This window comes from Phacochoerus africanus, chromosome 7 (genome assembly GCF_016906955.1).
Source record: "Phacochoerus africanus isolate WHEZ1 chromosome 7, ROS_Pafr_v1, whole genome shotgun sequence".
NCBI lineage: Eukaryota > Metazoa > Chordata > Mammalia > Artiodactyla > Suidae > Phacochoerus > Phacochoerus africanus.
Genome location: NC_062550.1, coordinates 43225393 through 43244825, shown reverse-complemented (window position 1 = coordinate 43244825; position 19433 = coordinate 43225393). Strand labels below are relative to the sequence as shown.

Below are 19433 nucleotides of genomic sequence, written 5' to 3'. Positions count from 1 at the left end.
TGTGGTGTAGATTGCAGATGAGGCTCGGATCCCAAGATGCTGTGGCATAGGCCAGCAGCTGTAGCTCCAATTAGACCCCTAGCCTGGGAACTTCCATATGCCACAAGTGCAGCCCTAAAAAGCAAAAGAAAAAAGAAAAAACATTATTTTCTACCTTTGTGTATTTTCTAAGATGCATTCCCTAAATCACTAGCTCAAACTGTTTTATAAAATAATTCAAAAAAAAATAAAATAAAATAAAATAATTCCAGCATTCCCTTCATGGCTCAGAGGTTAACAAACCTGGCTAGGATCCATGAAGGTGTGGGTTTGATCCCTGGCCTCACTCAGTGGATTAAGGCTCTGGCTTTGCCATGAGCTGTGGTGTAGGTTGCAGACTTGGTTTGGATCTGGTGTAGCTGTGGCTGTGGTTGTGCCCGGCAGCTCTAGCTCTGATTTGACGCCTCCCCTGGGAACTTCCATATGCTACGGGTGTGGCCCTAAAAAGCCAAAAAAAAAAAAAAAAAGAATTCCTTAGCCAAGTAGGTATGAGGAACATTGCATAGCCTGTTCCTCTCTTAGAAATTAACATTGTGCATTTGCATATTAAAGGCTGCCCTAAGAATCTAGTCTAGTTTAGAGGGCATATGCTGAGTGAAATAAGATGAAAACAAATCCTGTATATCACTTATATGTGGAATCTAAAAAATACAACCATCTAGTAAATATAACAAAAAAGAAGCAGACTCACAGATACAGAGACTGAACTAGTTACCAGTTGGGGGGGAGGGGGCAGTCACAAACTGTTGGCTGTAAGATAGGCTCAAGGATGTATTGTACAACATAGGGGATATAGCTAATTTTATAATAATAAATGGAAAGTGATCTTTAAAAATTATATGACATTTTTAAAAAATTTTAATCCTATCTGAAACGTTGAGTTGCAAAATCAAATTGAAGGAAGATATGTATAATATGATTATATGCAAAATGAAGCTATATATTTATATGTATACATAGTAAAAATATACAAACTATGAGAATGATAAACATTGGGGGAAAAAAAGAGTTTAGTCCAAGAACAAACACACACACACACACACAGCCTGTGTAACTCATAAAACATATTTTCCCCAACTTTTAGTCAAGAACCAAAATAAAGATTTTAAAATTTATCTTATTTATACAGTTGGTTTTTTGTCATTTCTGTGTTCTATAATGTCACCACAAACACTGAATTAGTGAGTACTAAACTGTTGCTTCTAAAGGAAACATATAGTTAGGTTCCTGTGAGCTTCGTCACAACATTTTCATCAACCAGTCAAAACATAATTTTGTTTCTATTTAAAAACACCTTATCAGGAGTTCCTGTCATGGCTTGGCATAAATAAATCTGACTAGCATCCATGACCACACAGGTTTGATCCCTGGCCTCTCTCAGTAGGTTAAGGATGTGGCGTTGCCGTCAGCTGTGATGTAGGTCGAAGACGAGGCACAGTTCTCACAGATCTCATGTTGCTGTGGCTGTGGCATAGGCCAGCAGCTATAGCTCCAATTCGATCCCTAGCCTGGGAACCTCCATATGCCGTGGGTGTGGCCCTAAGATGACAAAAATAAAAATAAATAAAAACTCCTTATCAAATATATTTTTGATTCATTAACATTGAACTAACAACCAGCAGCACTATTACTCATGTATGAACCAAGCTTTAACACACATGTTTTCTCCCTAAGGTACATCACAGCGTTCTGTGCTTTAGGAACACCAGACAGCACTTTAGCTCCTCATTTGGAGACCACTGTAAAATCAGCAGCAAAAAAACACAAAAATGTAAAAATTGTGGCACTAGATATATTGCAAAAAAGATGCTTGTTTACTTTAGGAGAAATGAAGCCAGGAGGCAGAGTCTCACCTTGTTTGCTTTTAGCTGGCAAGGTGCACTAGACAATTCAAATATTTTTCCTCTCTGCACAGGTCCATGAATGACTGCAAAAATGCTGTCAGTATTATACGGTTTGGAGATTACTAATATTTTTAGTGAGAATATGAATTTGCAGACATGGAATCAGCAAATAATGTGGATCAACTGTTATCTATTTAAATCCTACAGATTTCTATTACAGATTATATTATAGCTTGTTGGGACAGAATCCTCTTGAATTATTAGTTTCTGCTAGAAGGAGATTAGATTATAAAGTTTTAGTTGTTATTGGCCAGTATCTCTTCAACCTTTTGTCAAAATTATTTTTTTTGTTTAGGAATTCTTTATGGCACAATGACACTGGAGCTTGGTGGAACAGTCAATATTACATGTCAAAAAACTGGATACAGTGCAATACTTGAATTCAAACTAAAGGTTAGTAGAGAATAATGGGGCTAACAATTAAAGAGGAGCTATGCTGTAAATATTAAACAAAGAGCACAACTTAGTTCCTAATTAAAAACTAAATACAAGAACAGAGAAGTCATGAAAGGACATGCCTAGAAGATCCAAATCAACAGAAAGCCATGATTTTTTATGTTTTTAATTTTAATTAATAAAACTGAAGTATCCTTGTGAGCAAGGTGGCAGCTTTGCTGTCCATGACCCAGGCTCAGAAGTCAATTACATCACTTCCACCAAACTCTACTACTTCCTACCTAAATTCAAGGGGAAGGGATGTAGTGAGAGGATGACAAGAGCTCATTGAGGGAGAAATGTGGGCTGAAGGAGGAAAGGAAATGTCATTGAGGCCATCTTTGGAAAATTCCCTCTGCTTCAGCATGAAAGGAAAATGTAAGACCTTTTCACAGTGTCACTTGGTGTAGAACAGTACATTATGTTTAGATTAAAATATTTCTATGAATTATTTGATACTTAGGACTAAATTCTTCCCGTGTTGAATCCAGCTAATCAGCAACTTTAATAAAAACGATCTGTTGAATAGTATTGTTTGATGCAATGTCTTCTGATTTTTTTCTTCTTAGCAAAATTTGTTTGCTTGTTTGATGATGACGATATTTGAAGATCATGACCAAAGAGGTCCTAAGTAATTTGTGATACCATTAAGGATTAGGTTGATGCATCAGAATTTTGTCAATGAGGAGGAATACCAGTAAGACGATATAGTGACTCAAAATATATCTCTTCTAATTGAATTTTCAAAAGTTTTTTAATTGGGTATTATCTTATTGTTTTGTCTTAAAAACAAGGTTGCTTTATTTTCAATAGACGGTTTAAGTCCCTTATGTTTACTGAGTTGTTATTGCTTAAAATATTGCAGCATTGATAGAATACATTCTTGAGCCCGGAGAGACCACAGGACAGAAGTCAGTTATTGCAGTGTGATCTTTTGTAATATGTTTATTTGTACTTCACATAGTCTGTTTTTACTTATTTTTTCTACAGCAACAAATATATATATTTGTTAACATTTCTAACTAAAATTTAAGTCAATATTTCTTCATTTGTGGCTTTAATAGCACTGTAACTATGCACTTACTTTTTCGGTTGTTTTTTGTCTACATTGTATGTAAATATAAGTTAAAAATAAAATGTTTTCTTTAATTTTTTTTCCTTTAAAAGCCATTTCTAGGTAGTAGTGACTGTGTTAATCAAATATCAGGGAAATTAAAATTAGGAAAAGAAGTACTAGCTACTTTGGAAGGACACTGGGTAAGTATTTTTATATGTTAGCTTTACAAAAAATTTTTCTGTGTAAAAAAATTGCAAGTCAGATTTTAGAAGTTATTCCGTTTCTAAAAGTCAACATAAGCTTCAACTTAAATATTTTGGCTGTTATTAACAATATTTAGTTTTATATACTATTTGATTTGTGCAAAATTTAAATCAAAAATACCTAACATATATCACCATGTACTATATTGCTTTAAAATATTACTCATATTAATTCATTTAATATTTAATATAATAACTCTCTGAGGTAAGTATTATTATTGTCCCCATCTTACAGAGGAGAACACTCAGGCACAGAAAGTTTAAATAATTTGTTCAAAGTGGTGGAGTAAGATTTCCACCCCAGGCACTCTGGCTTATAGTATACTGCCTCTCACCAGAAGAGGCATTTCCAGGTAGAGTTTATTTCCTTTTCAGGAACATGGAAAAGAGGAGTTCTCATCGTGGCTCAGTGGTTAACAAATCTGTCTAGGAACCATGAGGTTGCAGGTTCGATCCCTGGCCTCACTCAGTGAGTTAAGGATCTGGCATTGCCGTGAGCTGTGGTGTAGGTTGCAGATGGGGCTCGCGCATCCCACATTGCTGTGGCTGTGGTGTGGGCTGGCAGCTATAGCTCCAATTCGACCCCTAACCTGGGAACCTCCATATGCTGTGGGTGCAGCCCTGGAAAAGACAAAAAAAGACCAAAAAAAAAAAAAAGATAGTGGCTTTTATTGATTACAGTCGCTTTTTTTGGGGGGGGGGTCTTTTTAGGGCTGCACCCACTGCACATGGAAGTTCCCAGGCTAGGGGTCGAGTTGGAGCTATAGCTGCCTGCCCAAGTCACAGCCACAGCAATGTAGGATCCGAGGCACATCTGCAACCTACACCACAGCTCACGGCAATGCCGGATCCTTAACTCACTGAGTGAGGCCAGGGATCAAACCCGCATCCTTATTGATTGTAGTCGTGTTTGTTAAACTGCTGAGCCACAACAGGAACTCAAGGTTTTTAATGCTAAGGAAGGCTGTTAGTGCAGAGACCAGCTCAGCAGGTGTGGCCTGAAGAACGGGTGCTGTGAAACTTAAGAAAAAGTTAACATAAAACAAGACACAGAGACATTTATCTTAATCAGAGGTGGGAACTAGGGTACTCAAGATCTCAGGGACCAAGAGCAGCACCTCAAAAAACCACACTGCTTGTATTATGCTCTTTAGGATTGTGTCAAGTAAGGAGGGGGCTATAGCTGCAGGATATAGTTTTTTATTATTTTAAAAGTCACATAGCTGGTAGCTGGTTAAGCTTTTACTCTGACCTTTAGGCATTTAACAGTCATTAGCATTGAGGAAGCTTGGCATCAGCTATCTATGCATATCATCTAGAGAATCACTATTGTGCTTTTACAGATGGCATGCCTATCCGCAGCAACCCCGAATGCCTAGGTTTGCACCTTGTTCTCCTTGCTGATGCATATCCTGCTAACGACCCCTCATAAACCCCTTGGGGCCATGAGGCTCATCTTCCTCTTAACAGGACATATCATGCTGTGCAAACGGTGTGCCTATCTGCACAGGTCCAGCATACCTAGACCAGTACATTATGTCCTCATTCAGCTGACCACATGAATAACTTATGCCTTTTGGTCTTTGTTCTTAAGCTAAAGTTATTTATCAGCACTGCGACTGTTTTTCAGACAGGAATATGGGGTAAAGTAAAGCAGGACAAGATGAAGTTTTTAGCATAGAAAATAGAAGCAAAGAGGCTAAGAAAAGACTGTAGAAACATGTCTCCCAACATCTTGGGTTTTTCTACATATATTAAATACGTAAATGATCTATAGCATCTCATTGTAACTGTAGCAAACACTACACTCTGATTTGGAGATGGTTGTTGAGGCTTTGCATGTAATTGTCTAAAATTTGCTTATTAAGTGAAGCTTGTGAAATCTCATGAACTTCCTGTGTATTCAACTGAATTTTTAATGATGGGTATTACATATTTAACCTTAGTTTTTTTATGAGAATGACAAAAGATTTGGGGCTTTTAGTAAAATACTAGTTATACTTATTTTAAAGACATGTTTCACAGTGGATTAAGCATGAAGAAGAAATTATTGTATTACTAAACTTAGTTTCCTTTTAAATAAACATAAATCTCAACATTAATTTTTAATTTCCTTAAATATAGGATAGTGAAGTTTTTATTAATGACAAAAAGACTGATAATTCAGAGGTTTTCTGGAATCCAACACCAGACATTAAGCAGTGGAGATTAATAAGGCACACTGTAAAATTTGAAGAGCAGGGAGATTTTGAATCAGAGAAGTAAGTATACCATTTTTCAGCTAACTTCATGAAAATCAAAGTTTTTTTTTTTTTGTAATCTCTCAACAGTGTGGTCACTTTTCTCTGTTTTAAAATAGTTAAATACTTGTGGGATGTGACAAGATTCTGTTTTGGTATATGTGAATATCAAATAATTATAATACAAATCTTGCTGCTTTCTGCAGCTCTAACATAAAACATCCTCTTTTTTCCTTTCTCTTATCTGCTTGAGTACCTATTTTTTAAATAAAGAACAACAACTACTTCTGTTTTGTTTGCATAAAGTTATGGGACTAATAATTCTTTGTTTTTATCTGGCAGCTATTTTCTAACCTGGGTTAGCCATGTAGAACTCTAGGTGAAGTGAGTGGTACAAAATCTATTTATGTTTTCTTTTCTAAAATACAAAAATAATGCCTTTAGATGTGCAGGCTTCTAGAGGACTTAATTAAAGGCCATGATTTCTGTTCTTAAATCATGCAGTTCTTCCTGGATCTCTTATACTTTTACACCAAAAATCTTATATACACGTCCCCAATTGTATTCTTATATTTCTTTCTTTTTGTTAGGAGAAGGGAACTGCCATGTGAAAGATACTACACTGGGTACTTTATAAACATTATGCAGTTTAATTCTCATTACATGTTTTCACATAAATAACATTCTCTTCTCATGAGAATTCAAGTCTTTGTGCCTTCTATACGCAAAATTGAGATTGTCGATGATGAAAGAGTATCAGTTATAAAAATTCTGTTTCAGCTATAACCACATGATGCTTCCATCCAGAGTGAAACTTTGCCAAGTTCACTTGGCAGTTTTTGAGATGTGGATATAAGTTAACATTTTAAAAATGAGGAAAAGGAGTCTGAGACAAAAGAAATAACTTTAAGTTCACCAGCCAAGGGATGGCAGATCTAGGATTAAACCAAGTCTATCTGATGCTATAGCCTTTATTCTTTCAGTCCCGACATGCTCTCAGATGGGTAGAATGTAGATCCATTTTTGTTGACCTAATAAAAAACTAAACTTCAGAAGGGGAAAACTTTTACCTCATTATATCTTGACTTGTTTCTAAGCATTTGAGTATAAGCTTTGTCAAAGCCAAAAACCCACATGGGCATCACTTTCTCTTAAGGGGATTCAAGCTTATTCCATGCAGGTTTGATTTTCTGTTGCTTTTTTAATATTACTTTTGCACAGACTCTGGCATCGGGTAACTCGAGCCATAAATGCCAAAGACCAAACAGAAGCTACACAAGAAAAGTATGTTTTAGAAGAAGCTCAAAGACAAGCTGCCAGAGATCGGAAAACAAAAAATGAAGAGTGGACTTGCAAGTTATTTGAACTTGACCCACTCACAGGAGAATGGCATTACAAGTTTGCAGAGTAAGTAATTTAAAAGAGTACATTATAAAAATATCTCAAAGTTTTTGGCTTTCATTTCTAGATTTTTTTTGTTGTTAGTATGAATAGTTTTTAATTAGCCATATATATGTGTGTATATTACTGTGATTTTACACTTGATGTTCCATTCATTATAAATTTGACTCTGTGATAATAGCCTATAAAATAAGCTGAGGATGATAAGATTAAATATGACAAATCTTAATCTTATAGCTATGTTTACAATTACCAATGAAAATCTAATAAAAAATTAAAATTTTTGAAACAGTTTTTGAATGTTTTGCTTAGTCATTAAATAAGTGGTGCTTTTTCATTTCTGTAGTACTCGACCATGGGACCCACTTAATGATATGATACAATTTGAAAAAGATGGTGTTATCCAGACCAAAGTAAAACATCGCACTCCAATGGTATGTAGTAAAAAAGAAACTAAATATATATAAATGTTTTTAAATAGTGATTTTTGTTACCAACTTTTAACTGTATTTTTTTAAAGTATAGTTGATTTACAATGTTGTGTCGATTTCTGCTGTACAGCAGAGTGACCCAGTCATACATATATATACATTTCATAGTTACCAACCTTTAAAATTTGGCTTCAAAATATAAAATTTTAGGTCAGAAAAATGGTAGAATAAGTAGTTCCAAGGTCTTGTTCTCTCAAAGAAAGATAAAAAAGCAAACAGAAACTACCATAACCAAATTTGCTAGAGCTCTGGAAAACCATTAGAGGTTTGCAGCAACTAACTGAGAGGTGAATCAAAAAAGAGATGACTTAAAAGCAGTAAGAAGGAGTTCCTGTCGTGGCTCAGTGGAAACAAATCTGACTAGCATCCATGAGGACGCAGGTTTGATCCCTGGCCTCACTCAGTGGGTTGAGGATCTGGCATTGCTGTGATCTGTGGTGTAGGTCGCAGACTTGGCTCGGATCTGGCATCGCTTTGTCTGTGGCATAGATCGACAGCTGTAGCTCCAATTGGACCCTTAGCCTGGGAACCTCCATATGCCACCAGTGCAGCCCTAAAACAAACAAACAAAAAAAGCGGTAAGAGGAGTATGGCATTTTTAATTGCTCTTGTCCTAATACTTCTTTGGTGCAGTGGCAGTCTTAAAAGGTGCCTTCATTCCTGGCATGAGCCCTGGTTCCAGAGGAACAGAGCAGACCTTATTAACAAATTGTGTGTGTTTTATAACCTCTCTGGGGGCTACCTTAAGGGTTTATGCAGGGCATGCATCTTATTTTTTAATCTGAGAGATCAGCCAGATCTGCAGGCATTGCTTGGAAGTACAGCAAGCCAAACTAACAACTTGCAGGTACCTGCAGCAAAAGATTACCATTAAAATATATAGAGGACTAGGTAAGGTCCTGGGGAAAAAGCTGGATAGAGATTCTTGGGGAATCTAGGGTATGGAAAACCCTACCTTTATAGGAGAATTTAGAAAGCTATGAAAATGCCAAGGCAGGATGCTTATGTTTAAAAAATGCCTGAAAAAACCCTAAGTTTCACTTCAGGCTAATTTCTAGGCTTGAAGTGTTGAAGGAGTGCCCCTGCTCAGAGCCTAACTGCTGAATAAGACTGGGAGAGTTTTGGTTTCAAGTTTTAACTCCAAATGGATCCACAACCTGAAATAAGAGCTAAAATAATAAACCCTTAGAAGAACACAGGGGTAAATCTTTATGACCTTTTATTTGTCACTGTATTCTTTCTTAGATATGACACTAAAGGCATGCAGAACAACAACAAGAAATAGATAAGTGATGGAATATTTGCAATTATTTATCTGATAAGAGCTTAATATCCAGGATATGTAAAAAACTCCTTACTTAACAATCAAAAACAAACACAATTAAAAAAAAAAAAAAAAAGAAGAAGAAAGGGAGTTCCCCTCGTGGAGCAGCGGAAATGAATCCGGCTAGGAACAATGAGGTTGTGGGTTCGATCCATGGCCTCACTCAGTGGGATAAGGAGCTGGCATTGCTGTGAGCTGTGGTGTAGGTCACAGACAGGCTCAGATCTGGCGTTGCTGTGGCTGTGGTAGAGGCCGGCGGCTATAGCTCCAATTGGACCCCTGGCCTGGGAACCTCCATATGCCACGGGTGAGGCCTTAAAAAGATAAAAGACAGAAAAAAAAAAAAAAAAGAAAGAAAAGAAGAAGAAGAAAGAGCAAGACCGGGGATCGAACCTGCAACCTCATCGTTCTTAGTTGGATTCATTTCCGCTGCGCCACGAAGGGAACTCCAAGAAAGGGCTTGAATAGACATTTCTCCAAAGAAGATACGCATCAAAACCATAAGGAAGTTAGGTACTACCTCACACCTACTAGAATGGTAATAGTTTTAAAAATAAAAAGTGTTGGTGGGGATATGGAGAAATTGAAACCCTCATATTTTGCTGGTGGGAATATAAAATGGTGCAGCTGCTGCAGAGAATGATTTTCTGGTGGTTTCTCAAAAAGCTAAATGTAGAATTGCCATATAAGCCAGCAATTCCACTACAAAAAACGGAAACTGAGTCAAACAGGTATTTGCATACAAGTGTTCATTGCAGCATACTTCACAATAGCCAAAAGGTATAAACAATTCAAGTATCCATCACAAGATGGGTAAACAAAATGTGGTATATATTTACAATGGAATATTATTTAGCCATGAAAAGGAATGAAGTTCTGTTACATTCTACAACATGGAGTAACTTTGAAAATATTATGCTAAGAAAAATACATGGAACACAAAAGGATAAATACTATTTTGATTCTATTTATATAAAATATCTAGATAGGTAGGTTCATAGAAAGATTTTCTAGGGACTGAGGGGATGAGGGAATACAGAGTTATTGCTTAACTATTACAGAGGCTCTCTTTGGAATAATAAAAATGTTTTGGAAGTAGTGATTGTAAAATGTTGTGAAGCTACTTAATATGTTGTGTTCATTTCTGTTGTACAGCAAAGTGATTTAGTTTTATGTATATATATATACACACACACATATACATTCTTTTTTAAAATATTCTTTTCCATTGTGGTTTGTCATAGGATATTGAACAGTTCTCTGCTATACAGTAGGATCTTGCTGATTATCTACTTCATGTGTAGTAGCTTACATCTGCTAACCCCAGCCTCCAACTCCATCCCCCCTCCAAACCCACTCCCCCTTGGCAACCACAAGTCTGTTTTCTATGTTTGTAAGTCTTTTTCTGTTCCATAGATAGGTTCTTTTGTGTCATTTTTTAGATTCCACATATAGGTGATATCATATGATACTTGTCTTTCTCTTTCTGACTTCACTTAGTATGGTAATCTCTAGTTGTATCCATGTTGCTACAGATGGCATCATTTCATTCTTTTTATGGCTGAGTAGTATTCCATTGTGTATATGTACCACATCTTCTTTATCCATTCACCTGTCGATGGGTGTTTTAGGTTGTTTCCATATCTTGGCTATTGTGAATATGAATGCAGGGGTACATGTATATTTTTGAATTATGTTTTTTTCAGGAGATATATATATATATATATATATATATATATATATATATATACACATATATATATATATATACACACACATATATATATACACATATATATATGTGTATATATATATGTGTATATATATACATATATACATACATATATATATACACATATATATATGTGTATACATATATACACATATACATATATACACACATATATATATACACACACACACACACACATATATCTTTGCTTTTTAGGGCCACACCCACGGCATATGGAGGTTCCCAGGCTAGGGGTCTAATCGAAGCTGTAGCTGCCAGCCTACACCAGAGCCACAGCAACGTGGGATCCGAGCCGCGTCTGTGACCTACACCACAGCTCACAGCAACGCCGAATAGTTAACCCACTGAGCAAGCCCAGGGATCGAACCTGCAACCTCATGGTTCCTAATCGGATTTGTTCCCACTGTGCCATGATGTGAACTCCTATACATATATCTTTTTAAATTATAGTTTTTTTTCTAGGATTGCTGGATCATATGGTAATTCCTAATTTTTTAAAATGTGGTTTCTTCCTTTAACAACACTATCATGATAGAGACACATAGGGCATCCATATTTCCTCCTAACTGTAGAGCTTACTGATCTCATTAAATCTTTGTATACTGAGAGTTAGATTACTGACTCCCTTTCTCATTTTAAATAACTTCCTACCAGTCTTTATCAGTCTCCAATTTGAACCTACTCCAAGACTATGAATTTGGATTCTAAATGTTATAAAATCTTAAGTTTCTGTGATTTGAAGTAGGAGGGCACAGAGTAGGCTGAATCCAGAACACGCCTATTTATTTTCTATAATAAAATTATACGAATTTCGTTTTAATTTTAAGCCCATGAGTAAGATTTTGCAAAATCATTTCAAGGAATAAATATTTGGGAATAATTCCTATCTAGAACAGTAAACAGGTAGAGATTTAAGACCACTGGTTTCCTGTTTTTCTAAGTATGTAAATTATCTTGCCCTTCTAATTCTGTTTCTTCTTTTGCATTTGGTTTTTTTATCCTAAGGAAAAGTTAACTCTAATTGATGGTTAAATATACTTTTGAATCTTATATTTTTATTCCAATGTTTTCAGTAAGTTTAAATTATGCTCTGCAAAATAATATTTCCATTTATTATAAGATGCTTTCTGCATTATCCAGATATTATTGAAAGGACGTAGCCAAAATAATTTTATTGGAAACCAAACATCATTCCATGAGAATGTTTTTAATGTTGGAAACAAGATAAGTATGACCTTAAAAAGAGTCACTATTACTTAACATTCAGCTAGATGTACTAAATTGTTCAGTTAGAAAAGTGGGGTACCTGTATTCATATTTATGTGTGCATAAAAATGTCTCTTGAATGTACAAACTAATAGCAATGAGAATCTTTTTAGTGAGGGAGAGACTGGGTGGATATGGGTCAGGAGTGGAAGGGAACCTCTTCATTATTTTATTTTCTTATACTCTTTGATGTTTGTGCCAAATTAATGTTTCCTATTAAAATTAAATAATTTGATTATATAAGTGCGTCGCATCTTGTTTGTTAAGTTTTAATTAGACTATTTCATCTTTGTTTTTATTTCTAAGTATTATGCCCATAAGCACTTTTGACAGTTGTACAATGTTGGTCTTTAATTATAAAATTCAATGCAAATTAGCATAATACCATGATTTTTTTTTCAGGTTAGTGTCCCCAAAATGAAACATAAGCCAACCAGGCAACAGAAGAAAGTGGCAAAAGGCTATTCCTCCCCAGAACCTGATATCCAGGACTCATCTGGAAGTGAAGGTAGAAATATTTATTGCAGATTATTCACTATAACAGTCTTCTTTTTTTGCCTTTTTTTTTTTGCTTTTTGGGGCCACACCTGTGGAATATGGGGGTTCCCAGGCTAGGGATTGAGTCAGAGCTACAGCTGCCAGCCTACGCCACAACCACAGCAACACCAGATCTGAGCTGCATCTTCGACCTGCACCACAGTTCATGGCAACACCGGATCTTTAACCCACTGAGCAGGGCCAGGGATAAAACCCACAACCTTATGGTTCCTAGTCGGATTTGTCTCTGCTGTGCCATGATGGAAACTCCCATAAGAGTCAATTTTAGAAGGATGTTACTGGAGTTCCCATCATGGCGCAGTGGAAACGAATCCAGCTAGGAACCATGAGGTTTCAGGTTCAATCCCTGGCCTCGCTCAGTGGGTTAAGGATCCAGCATTGCCATGAGCTGTGGTGTAGGTCACAGATGCGGCTCGGATCTGGCGTGGCTGTGGCTGTGGCATGGGCCGGCGGCTGCAGCTCCAATTGGATCCCCAGCCTGGGAACCTCCATATGCCAAGGGTGAGGGCCTAAAAAGACAAAAGACAAAAAAAAAAAAAGTATGTTACAATACTATGTTTGATATATGAAAATGGTTTCTCATATTAAGAAGCTTTGTAAATTTTGATGGGGGCATGGATGATGTGGGAATAAAAAGCCATTTTAGATTATAGATAAATTTGCCACAAGGTAAAGTCATGGGAAATGAAAAAAGGGGAAACATTCAAATCAAGAACCAAACCCCAATACTAGCTCTTATGCCTTGTTAGCTTCTGAAAACTTGAGGTTTCCTAGATTCAATGCAGGCATCATTTCTTTTCTTTTTCTTTTTCTTATTTATTTATTTTGCATTTAAGGGCCGCACCCACAACACATGGAAGCTCCCAGCCTAGGGGTTGAATTGGAGCTGCAGCTGCTGGTCTGTGCCACAGCCACAGCAATGTGGTGTCTGAGGCGTGTCTGCAACCTACACCACAGCTCATGGCGACACCAGATCCCCAACCCACTGAACAAGGTTAGGGATAGTACCTGCATCCTCATGGATTCTAGTTGGATTTGTTTCCACTGTGCCAAAATGGGAACTCTGAGGCACCATTTCTTGAGCTTTGGGTTCAGTTCCATGCTTGAGAGAAGTTCTTCATTCTCATAATAAATTATTGTGGTATTTAGAAGACATAGACAAGTGAAAATGTAACATATCAAATTATGAACTGAATTAACTAGTGTGCCATTGTTAAGTCAGAGAACACGTAAACTGTCTTGAACTACATTGAGATTAATCAAGAATTAAGGTCATGTCTGAGACATTATGGGAAAATAAAGATTTGGAGTTCCCATTGTGGCTCAGCAGTAATGAACCTGACTAGTATCCATAAGGACGCAGGTTCAATCCCTGGCCATGCTCAGTGGGTTAAGGATCTAGCGTTGCCACAAGCCCGTGGTGTAGGTCGCAGATGAGGCTCAGATCCCATGTTGCTCTGGCTGTGGCTGGCAGCCGTAGCTCCTATTCAACCCCTAGCCTGGGAACTTCCATAATGCCATAGGTGCAGCCCTAAAAAGCAAAAAAAAAAAAAAAAAAAAGATTTTTTTGAAGCCGTAGTCTCTACTGAGCTTATGGTAAACGGGGGAACTCAGTTTTACAGAGAAAATACTAGAGGTGAACAAATGATAAATGTTAAGATATTTGTAGATGACAAATAGTAAAGAGTTTAAAGGAAAGGGGGCTGAATTCAGTTTGAGGGAAGGTTCTTAGAGGAGAGGAACCCTGGAGAATTGTTAGGATTTCTAATGGATTCTAGCAATCTAGGCTTGAGGGATGCAGATAGGTAGACAACATAGTAGAGTAAAAGAGGAATAAAATGAATAAAATTTTAAAAGCCAGTGTCATATAGTACCATCGTGCTCAAAAGGAGTTTTAGTTAGGAGTTCCCATTGTGGCTCAGTGGTTAATGAACCCAACTAGTATTCATGAGGACTCAGGTTCGATCCCTGGCCTTGCTCAGTGGGTTAATGATCCAGCATTGCTGGATGTGAGCTTGGTGTAGGTCACAGACGCGGCTCGGATCTGGCGTTGCGGCTGTGGTGTAATCCGGCAGGTATAGCTCCAATTCAACCCCTAGCCTGAGAACTTCCATATGCCGCAGGCGCAGCCCTAAAAAGAAGAAAAAAAAAAAAAAAAGAAGAAGAAGTATTAGTTACACTGTTTTCCCATTTCACAGAAAAGGAAACTGAAACACAGGTTGAACCGCCCAAGGTCGTATAACCTGTTAAACAGTATTTATATGTAACATATGCAGATATTTTGGATCCTTAATTCATTCTCTTATCTGCTCTGCTGTATTACTTATACTGTATCAGCTGACATTTTTTGAGTACTTAATGTGTGCAAAGTTGAATGTTAAACATCCCTTACTACAACCATGTGAAGTTTGAGTGTTATTATTATCCCTGTTTTACAAATGAAAAAGCTGAGATCTGGAGAGAGGTTAAGATCTGAACAAAAGTAGAAAGGAAGGAATGGATATGAGAAGGGATTTTTAAAAAATGATCCGTACACTTTGTGGGTTAACAATAAAAATTAATAGAAGAGATATTTAAACCAAGTGAAAAGGCTCAAAGTGGGTGATTAAGGGAAGAAATAACACTAATAATAAAAAAAATAATTAAAAGGGAATTGGAAAAGCTGACTTCTTCAGATCTAGGCAAATAGGTAAGATATAGAAGAGAGTAATACCTTCCCCAAATTAATATTTGTGGTTTTAAAGAAATATTTTTGTCTATTTCAATTTTTAAGAAATAAAACTGATTGAATCCAAAATTTAACTAATTTGTGGTTATTTTCTTTTTTCCCTTTTTTTTTTCTATTTTTTAGGGCCATACCTGCAGCATATGGAAGTTCCCAGGCTAGAGGTTGAATCAGAGCTACAGCAACATGCGATCCAGGCTATGTCTGCAACCTACACCATGGATCATGGCAATGTTGGATCCTTGACCCACCGAACAAGGCCAGGGATTGAACCTGCATCCTCATGGATACTAGTTGGATTCATTTCCACTGTGCCACAATGGGAACTCCCTGTGGTTATTTTAAATATACTTGTTATTTTAGTATACTTTTAAATATAATTCAAAAATGCCAAGTATGAGTAGTAGAATATTAGTCTCTAAGCCATAAAAATAATGCCTAGGGAAAATTTTATTACATGAGAATTGTTATCTGAAATGTAGATTATTTACAATCAATATGTTCACTAATTTTCACGAATTTTATTATAAATGTCTTTTTAGCTCAATCAGTGAAACCAAGTGCAAGAAGAAAGAAAGGGATAGAACTGGGAGACATTCAAACTTCCATTGAATCTATAAAACAAACACAGGAAGAAATTAAAAGGTAATATGTACTGACAGTAACTATTCATTTGAGTCCAGAAGAGATAAGAATCATAGGAAATCATATATAATCATATACAAACTTTACATTTTTATAACATTGCTAAGCTAAAGTAGAATCTTGGCTTTTATCCCCTGACTACTGAAAGAAATTCCTTTAGCACTAAAATATTGGGGGCATTGGGGAAGGTTTTTTTTCTCTTCTGTGAGGCTAGAATTGGAATCTCTTCATTTTATTGCTGTAGCATACTGGGAATGTAGCTGGGTTGGCTGTGAAAGTGGGATGGTTTCTGGGAATCAGTTAACAAAGGCTTCCCACAGTCCTCTTTGTACACGGCTAATTTTAATTGAAGATTCCCTGTTGTTGAAACACTGTAATACTCCCATAGTGGAGGGTAAATAGCTGCTACCCTACTTGAACTTGAGACTTTTAAGTGTTCCTCTTGCACTCACAGACCTTTCTTCACATTCACCTCCCCATAATCCAACAACTGATGGTCATAATACTTAGGGAAGTTCCTTGGAGGGGAAGGGGTCCTGATCCTGCTCCATTGCTAAGGCTAGCATGAGTTCAGAATGATTGTCTCCCATTTGTTGTATCAGATGTTAGAAATTTTGTATTATTAGCCAGCCTGCTTTTGTGTTCAGCAATCAGTCCTAGACATTCTGGAGGAATTTTTTAAAGATATTCTGTTCTTAGACTTGTGGCTGTCAAGAAGGAGGGGGAGGGAGTAGGAGGGATTGGGAATTTGGAGTTTATAGATGCAAACTATAGCCTTTGGAATGGATAAGCAATGGGATCCTGCTGTAGAGCACTAGGAACTATGTCTGGTCACTTGTGACAGAACATGATAATGTGAGAAAAAAAGAATATACATGTATATGTGACTGGGTCACCTTGCTATGCAGTAGAAAATTGACAGAACACTGTAAATCAGCTATAATGGAAAAAATAAAAATCATTATAAAAAAATATTCTGTTTTAGTGATCTTATGGCTTATATTAAGTTGCTATTCCATCGATAGCCTCATTTCCTGCCATCCTCTACTCCTATCCCATGATCCTATAAAACCCCTCACATCTCCAGAATATACTGTAACTCTCTCATTTTTGGATTTTTTTTTTTTTTTTTTTAGGGACACACCCATGGTATATGGAGGTTCCCAGGCTAGGGGTCAAATCAGAGCTACAGCTCCCAGCCACAGCCACAGCAACACCAGATCCTTAACCCACTGAGCAAGGCCAGGGATCAGACCCGAAACCTCATGGTTCCTAGTCGGATTTGTTTCCGATGTGCCACGACAGGAACTCATCTTTGGATCTTTATCCACACTGAATCCACTTCTTAGATTGCCCTTCCTCTCACTCTAACCATCATTGAGAATATAACTCAAATGCCACCCTTTTGGTAACATTTCTAATCATTTACCTGCCCTGTAGTTATTTATCCTTCCACCTGGCTTGTATGGCTAGCCCTATACAGTCTTTTTTTGCTTACTGGGCTAGAGTTATTATTGTGTGTGTCTGTTTACTGTACCTTCCCCAACTCTGCCCCAGTTGGACCATGAGCTGCTTTAAATCAGGAAGTATGTCTTCTGCATCTTGGTATTACCAGCCCTTACATTAAGTGCTCAACTTTCCTAATTCAATTATATTTGTAAATTAATGAGCCTTCTTGTTCATTTTGCCTTCTTTATACTGGTAAGACACTTTAATAGAGGAAGTCAGAAAAAGAAAAAGTCTTTACTAATCAGCTCTTTTTAGCCAAAAGCATTTAGGGTGGCATGAGGATCGTGTAAACGCATTTCATGACTGAATTAACGTCTTATTTATGTTAGCATATGAAATGCCTACAGAGCATTCTTGAAGTTAGGAATGTCACAAAATCTGTTGTATTAATTATTTATTTCGTGGTAAATTTAGGATTTTTCTTCACCTCTCCTCTGTCTCCCTGAAGAAAGATAAAAGAAACTTAATGGGCCAATTAAGAAGCAAAATTTTTGTTTTAAAAAACACTGTTGTAACAAAGAAGGTGGTATATTTTACATGATCAAACTTTAAAAATTATGTTTAATATATATCATTAAGTAGTATATTTGGTACAGAATGGAGTATAGATTTAGATAATATTCCACATAGCATAATCAGCTCCCTGTTCAGGTGGTAGTAATTGATTAAACTTTATACAATTGAATTTAAAAAAAATTTTTTATTAAAGTATAGTTGATTTACAATGTTGTGTCAATTTCTGCCATACAGCTACAATTGAATTCTGTGACCATATATCAATTATGAGTTCTGTGCTAATATTTTTGATAAATAATTATTTAATTTATTCTTACTTATTTTTGTAGAAATATTATGGCTCTTCGAAATCATTTAATTTCAAGCACACCTGCCACGGATTATTTTCTGCAACAAAAAGACTACTTCATCATTTTCCTCCTGATTTTGCTTCAAGTCATAATAAACTTCATGTTTAAGTAGAAGTTCTTTACAGTTGGGTCTATGAACTGCAGTGATCAGATTTGGCCTGGGACCAGTGTCGAAGTTGGTTTGGTCTTTATTAAAACATCACAATATTTCTAAAACAGAAAACCTTAGAGATAACTGTAGAAGTGTTGACTTTTCATACCTTTTATCCTTAAACTGAAGCAAGAGCTATTCTTTTTGGTTATTCAAGTGAGCTATGTGTTGTGCCAGAACATTTCTAGCTTTTGTGAGAATGTGCCTACATGTGAGTATAATAAATCCACATGTATACACAGTTGTCTTATGTATACCTTATAGTAGTCCTTGTAGTCCGTAGTATGTTCATGTTCTGAAATATATAGCAGTAATATTGTTCATAACAAAAATGCTGTCAATCTTGTAAGTATACCTATAGAAATCTATTTCTTCATAAAGCAGGCACAAAACTTTTATCAGTAAGGAATTAGAGTGGAAAATGATGAGACAATAGACATAAATAGTTCAATACACTGTACTATTAAAAAAAAATCATTTCCAAATCATTCAGCTTAATTGTCTTCTTAGAAACAGGAAAAAAAAAAGTGGTCAAAATTGAGACACAAGATGGCAAATTGCTTTTTTTTTTAAAGTTTACACAAGATTTTTTTAACCCCTGGAATTTAATATTTATAGATACAAGTATAAATATATGTATGTGTATGTGTATATGTCAACAGCAAAAAACTGGTGTGCAGCTACTTGGATCTATTGATTATATCTTCCTTATCATAACTATATAATATCCCTTTAGCACTTGCTGAGAAAAGTGTGGTCAAACATGATAGCCGTCTTTTTTCTTAAATTTTTTTTAAATTCTCTTG

The 19433-nt window shown here is 36.3% G+C and overlaps 1 protein-coding gene across 8 annotated transcripts in view; it reads left to right on the top strand.

The window, feature by feature from the left end:
- OSBPL8 (oxysterol binding protein like 8) overlaps nt 1-19198 on the top strand; it is a 173280-nt gene extending 154082 nt beyond the window's left edge. For all 8 annotated transcript variants that reach the window (XM_047787235.1, XM_047787229.1, XM_047787228.1 and 5 more), the window contains 8 exons: nt 2239-2336; nt 3546-3635; nt 5823-5959; nt 7160-7345; nt 7686-7773; nt 12576-12681; nt 15999-16101; nt 18456-19198. In XM_047787235.1, coding sequence (XP_047643191.1) covers nt 2239-2336; nt 3546-3635; nt 5823-5959; nt 7160-7345; nt 7686-7773; nt 12576-12681; nt 15999-16101; nt 18456-18588 — 941 coding nt within the window. In that variant the 3' untranslated portion in view covers nt 18589-19198. The remainder of the gene's footprint in view (nt 1-2238; nt 2337-3545; nt 3636-5822; nt 5960-7159; nt 7346-7685; nt 7774-12575; nt 12682-15998; nt 16102-18455) is intronic.
- Nucleotides 19199-19433: the final 235 nt, after the last annotated feature.